The following is a 4,452-nucleotide window of genomic DNA, read 5'->3' on the forward strand; positions in this document are numbered from 1 at the left end:
GGCCCCCCCCCCCCCCCCCCCGCAGCAGCGCTCTGCCTGTGGGGGGTGCTGGCATCTCTGTACAGACAGCAGCACACTCCAGTGAGGGAGGGCGAGACGATCGAGGGGTCCCGTACCATGCGGAATCGACCCTATCCAGTGCTCAAGTGCTCAAGACAGCAGCTGCAAGTAGCATGCGTGCGATAATTTATGGTCGGCATCAAAATCAGTGGTCTCACCGGCGGGGCCTCCTACTGCCAACCGGGCGGTGCGGGGCACGCCAGTCTCTCTTCTACGCCTCTCGTGCCTCGCGGCGCCTCTGCTTCAAGGAGGGAAGATACGGCTCTCGCAGCCCATCATACGCCATAAGGGACCTGACAGTTTTGCCGCGACGGGCGCGCGCGCGTTTTCGAAAAAAGAAAAGGACGGGGGATGACAGCTCAGTCGATCGATTTGCGACAAGCGAGCGATCCGAGGATCGAGCGGGTGGGCGATAGGCTAGGGAGATCAGCGCTGATCGATCAACGTCAGCGAGACGCCCGAGTGAGTGGCTCATATACGCGCCTATGTGTGGTAGTACAAGATAGACTCACCATGGTCACAAGTCTTTTAGTAAAACGCCAGCACTCGACACGACGAAGGTGTATTGGGCTCGAAGGCGCGGTGAACACAACCGCCTCGAGCGTACCGCTCAAACACGAGCCGAGGGGGCGGGAGCGGGGGGGCGGCGGGAGGCGGGAGCTGGGTCCAGTGCGCTCTGCTGCTGGGGGGGTCCAGACCCCCCCCCCCCCCCCGGCAGCAGCGCTCTGCTGCTGGGGGGGTCGGGACCCCCCCCCCTAGCAGCAGGGACGGGCTTAGAAGTGCGGGGGGGGGGGTACCGAGCAATGTGCGGCCGCTCATGGCGCTACACAGACCTCTGGCTTGTTAAGTTGTTATTGAGAAAGAAGGAAATACCTCCTACCTATGGCGCTACACAGACCTTGAGCACTTGTCGATTCCGCATGTGGTACGGGACCCCTCGATCGTCTTGTCCTTGTTATTGATTTATTGAAGAAAATAGCCCGGGATACACAGACCTGGTTGTCGAGAAGAAAATACCTCCTATCGATCGCGCTGCGCGCTGGTCTATGTGAGAGGTTGAGGTGTGTGTGAGCCCTGGAGGCCCTGGGAATGGGGGGAGACTACCACAGGCCTAGAAAGCCCGCGCGCAGGGGGGTGGGACATTTGAGGCCGGTCATGGATGAGTGCGCGACACCCATGTTGCGAGCAGCGCACACACAAAAACGGCTTCTGGCCCTCCAAGCGTAACCGACAACCGCTCGCCCATGTCATGCGACGGTCGAGGCCGGTGCAGCAGGCTCCGATCGACGCGTCGGACGCTAGCGACGTCGACGATGACGCCGTAGAGAAGCCTAGCCGTGGCGCCGCGCAGCTGTGGCTCACAGGCCTAGCCGAGCACGTCGCGGACGAGCGCCGTGACGTCGCCGAGGATGGTGCAGACCAACCACTCGACATTCTTGAGCAGGCAGCAGGTGAAGTCGAAGATGCCGTGCAGCAGCGCCGCGATCTTGCAGAAGAGGCCGCGCAGGTCCACCAGGTCCCTCACCTCGCAGAGGATGGTGCCGACAAGCGCCGCGATCTTCTCGCCGATCGACGGCAGGTTGAGCTTCTGCAGGAAGCAGACGACGCCCGCGAGCACGTCCTGAACGAGCCGGCCGACGTTGGCGAGGATGCACTGCACGATCCTGAGCGTCTTGCCGACGAGGCCGCCGACGCCGCACAGCAGCGCCTTGACGGCGCAGAAGACCTCCTTCACCGTGCAGCCCACCTCCTTGGCGATGAACTCGAGGAAGCACCGGATCGGCTTCAGAATCTTCGCCACGGCGCAGCCGATCGCCTCGAGAAGCAGCTTGACCTGATCGAGCTCGTCCTGGACGACGCAGGCGACGCCCGAGAGGATGTCGCTGACGACGCCGTCGATGCCCGGCAGCAGCGCGCAGATCGCGGGGAAGATCTTGTTGACCTGCCCGAGGATCCAAGACACGCCGTGCAGGATGGCGCCCACCAGCTTGGAGACCTCGGTGAAGAGCCAGCAGAGGAAGGTGTCGATGCTGCCCAGCAGCTCCTCCACGAAGCAGCCGACCTTTTCCAGCAGGCCGTGCACGTAGCACAGCGCGTCGCCCACCACCTCCTTGACGAGCTCGAGCGTGTTGTGCACCACCTTGCCCGTCTTGCAGAGGACGCCGTTGACGAGCTCGCCGCTCTCGGTGAGAATCTCCCGGACGAGGCAGCCGACGCCCGCGAGCAGGAACTTGGTGAAGCAGAGCACCTCGCCCACGAGGCCCCAGATCCCGCGGAAGAGCTTGCGCAGGTCGACCAGGTTGGCGACGCTGCAGAGGATGGTGGAGAGGAGCTTCTCGATGCTGCAGAAGAGCCCCGCCGGCAGCACCTTCTTGAGGAGGCAGACGACGGCCTTCTTGACCCCATCCAGCAGGCAGCCCACGTTGGCGAGGATGTAGCTCACAATCTTGCTCGTCTCGCACGCGACGCCGTTCAGGATCATCCGGACCGCCGCGAAGACGTCGGACAGCGTGCAGCCGACGGCCTTGGCAACCATCTCGAGGAAGCCCTTGAGCTCGGTGAAGAGATCGCAGAGGAAGTTGCCGGAGACCTCGTGCAGGCAGAGCTTGAGCGCGCCCTTGCTGTCCACGCCCTTGCGCTGGATGTGGCCGAAGAGGCACAGCGCGCTCTGCTCGATGGCCGGAAACACCTTGCCGATGGCGCAGCCAATCTTGTCGACGGCGCCGAGGCAGTGGTGCGGGCCGCCGAGGATGGAGCAGAGCAGCTGCTCGATGTCGAGCAGGAGGTGGCAGAGGAAGCCCGAGACGCCGCCGAAGAGGCCCCGCAGGAAGATGGCGACCTCGCACAGGGCGTGCCTGACCAGGCGGAAGACGTCGCCCAGGACCTCCTTGACGAGGCCCATGGCGTCGCTGACAACCTTGCCCGTCGCAACGAGGACGCCATCCACGACCTTCTTCGTGTCGCAGAGGATGGTAAAGACGATCGACGCCACGTTCTGAAGCAGAAAGCGCACCGCCGAGAAGACCGTGCACAGGAGGTGCTCGATGTTCTCAAAGAGGCAGCGCAGGTCGACGAGGCTGGACACCTCGCGGAGAATGCCGCCCACGAGCGCCTCGATGCTGGCGAAGAGCTTGGTCGGAAGGATGCACTTGAGGAGCGCGACAACTCCCTTCTTGATCTCGGAGAGCAGCTCGCCGACATTCTTGAGGATGCACTCGACAATCTTGCCGATCGAGCCGGTCAGGTCCTCCACGCCGCCGAGCAGCGCCTGCACGGCCTGGTAGACTTCGTCGAGCGTGCAGCCAACCGTCGTCGCGATGTTGCTCAGGAAATGCTTGATGCCGTCGAAGAGGTGCCCCGTGGACAGCTCCTTGAGCAGGCAGGCGACGGCCTCGAGCGAGCCGCCCGCGGCGTCCACCACGGCCTTGAAGATGTGCTGGAGACCCTTGGCGAGGCCGGCCTCGCCCGGCAGGAGCTGGCAGATGGCGGGACCGATGGCATCGATCAGGCCGGCAAACTCCGCGAGCAGTGCAGGCTGCATCTCGATCTTGCCGCGAGGCACCTTCGCCGCGTCGTCGCTGATGTCTGCGGACGGCAGAGCGAGAGGAGCGAGCTTCTTGGGCGGCGACGCGCGCGCCTTTGCGATGTACTCCCTCGAGGGCGGCGGCATCAGCGGCGAGCCGGGGCTGTTCTTGCTGAAAAGCGGCATGGCTGCGAGGGTCGAAAGAGGGAGTGTGGCTGTTCCTGCCGCGCGAATTGCAGAGACCAACTCAGTCACGCTGTGATCTCCTTGCCCGTGTTGGGGTTCGTTTTGGTTGTCCCTGAGAGACTATGGAAAGAAGTTCACGTCATCACGGTTAAAACGGCTGTTAACGGTCGCGACGTGGTCAATATGTCGTGACAGCGGCTGCGAAACGACCGACAGCAGCAACGACAGCAGCAACGACAGCTGGTGACAGCTGGTTGGTTGGTTGGTGACTGACTGCTGGTGACAGCTGGTTGGTGACAGCTGGTGACAGCTGGTGACAGCTGGGGAAAGCCAGCTGCCAGGGAGGAGTGAAAGGCACCCAAGAACAGTGACAGCCATAGTGACAGTGACAGTGAAGCCAGTGAACGCCAGCGACAGGCGGTGACAATGTACCGTAGGGTACCGAACTTAAGGTAAGGTAGCTTGAGTTAGGGAGCCCTTTTCCTCTTACCGAACTCCTGTTGTAATGTACCTAACTCCTGCTACCCACCTCTCGGTCCAGCCGGACCGGCACACGGGCCACGCGGCCGGCACACCACTCTGAGGCATCGCTCCCTCCTACGCTACGACCTACGAGCACCACGCTCGAGTACGAGTGCCTACGCTACTAGATGCCCTACTCCTCCTCCTCCTCCCCCCCCCCC

At 63.1% G+C, this 4,452-nt stretch overlaps 1 protein-coding gene across 1 annotated transcript; it reads right to left on the reverse strand.

The window, feature by feature from the left end:
* Positions 1–1,042: 1,042 nt before the first annotated feature.
* EMIHUDRAFT_441958 (hypothetical protein) lies at positions 1,043–3,803 on the reverse strand. Its single transcript, XM_005784898.1, has one exon. The coding sequence runs from the start codon at positions 3,767–3,769 to the stop codon at positions 1,427–1,429; it is 2,343 nt and encodes a 780-aa protein (XP_005784955.1). The 5' UTR covers positions 3,770–3,803; the 3' UTR covers positions 1,043–1,426.
* Between the last annotated feature and the right edge of the window lie 649 nt (positions 3,804–4,452).

The sequence above is a fragment of the Emiliania huxleyi genome (assembly GCF_000372725.1).
Source record: "Emiliania huxleyi CCMP1516 chromosome Unknown EMIHUscaffold_167, whole genome shotgun sequence".
In the NCBI taxonomy this organism is placed as follows: Eukaryota; Haptophyta; order Isochrysidales; family Noelaerhabdaceae; genus Emiliania; species Emiliania huxleyi.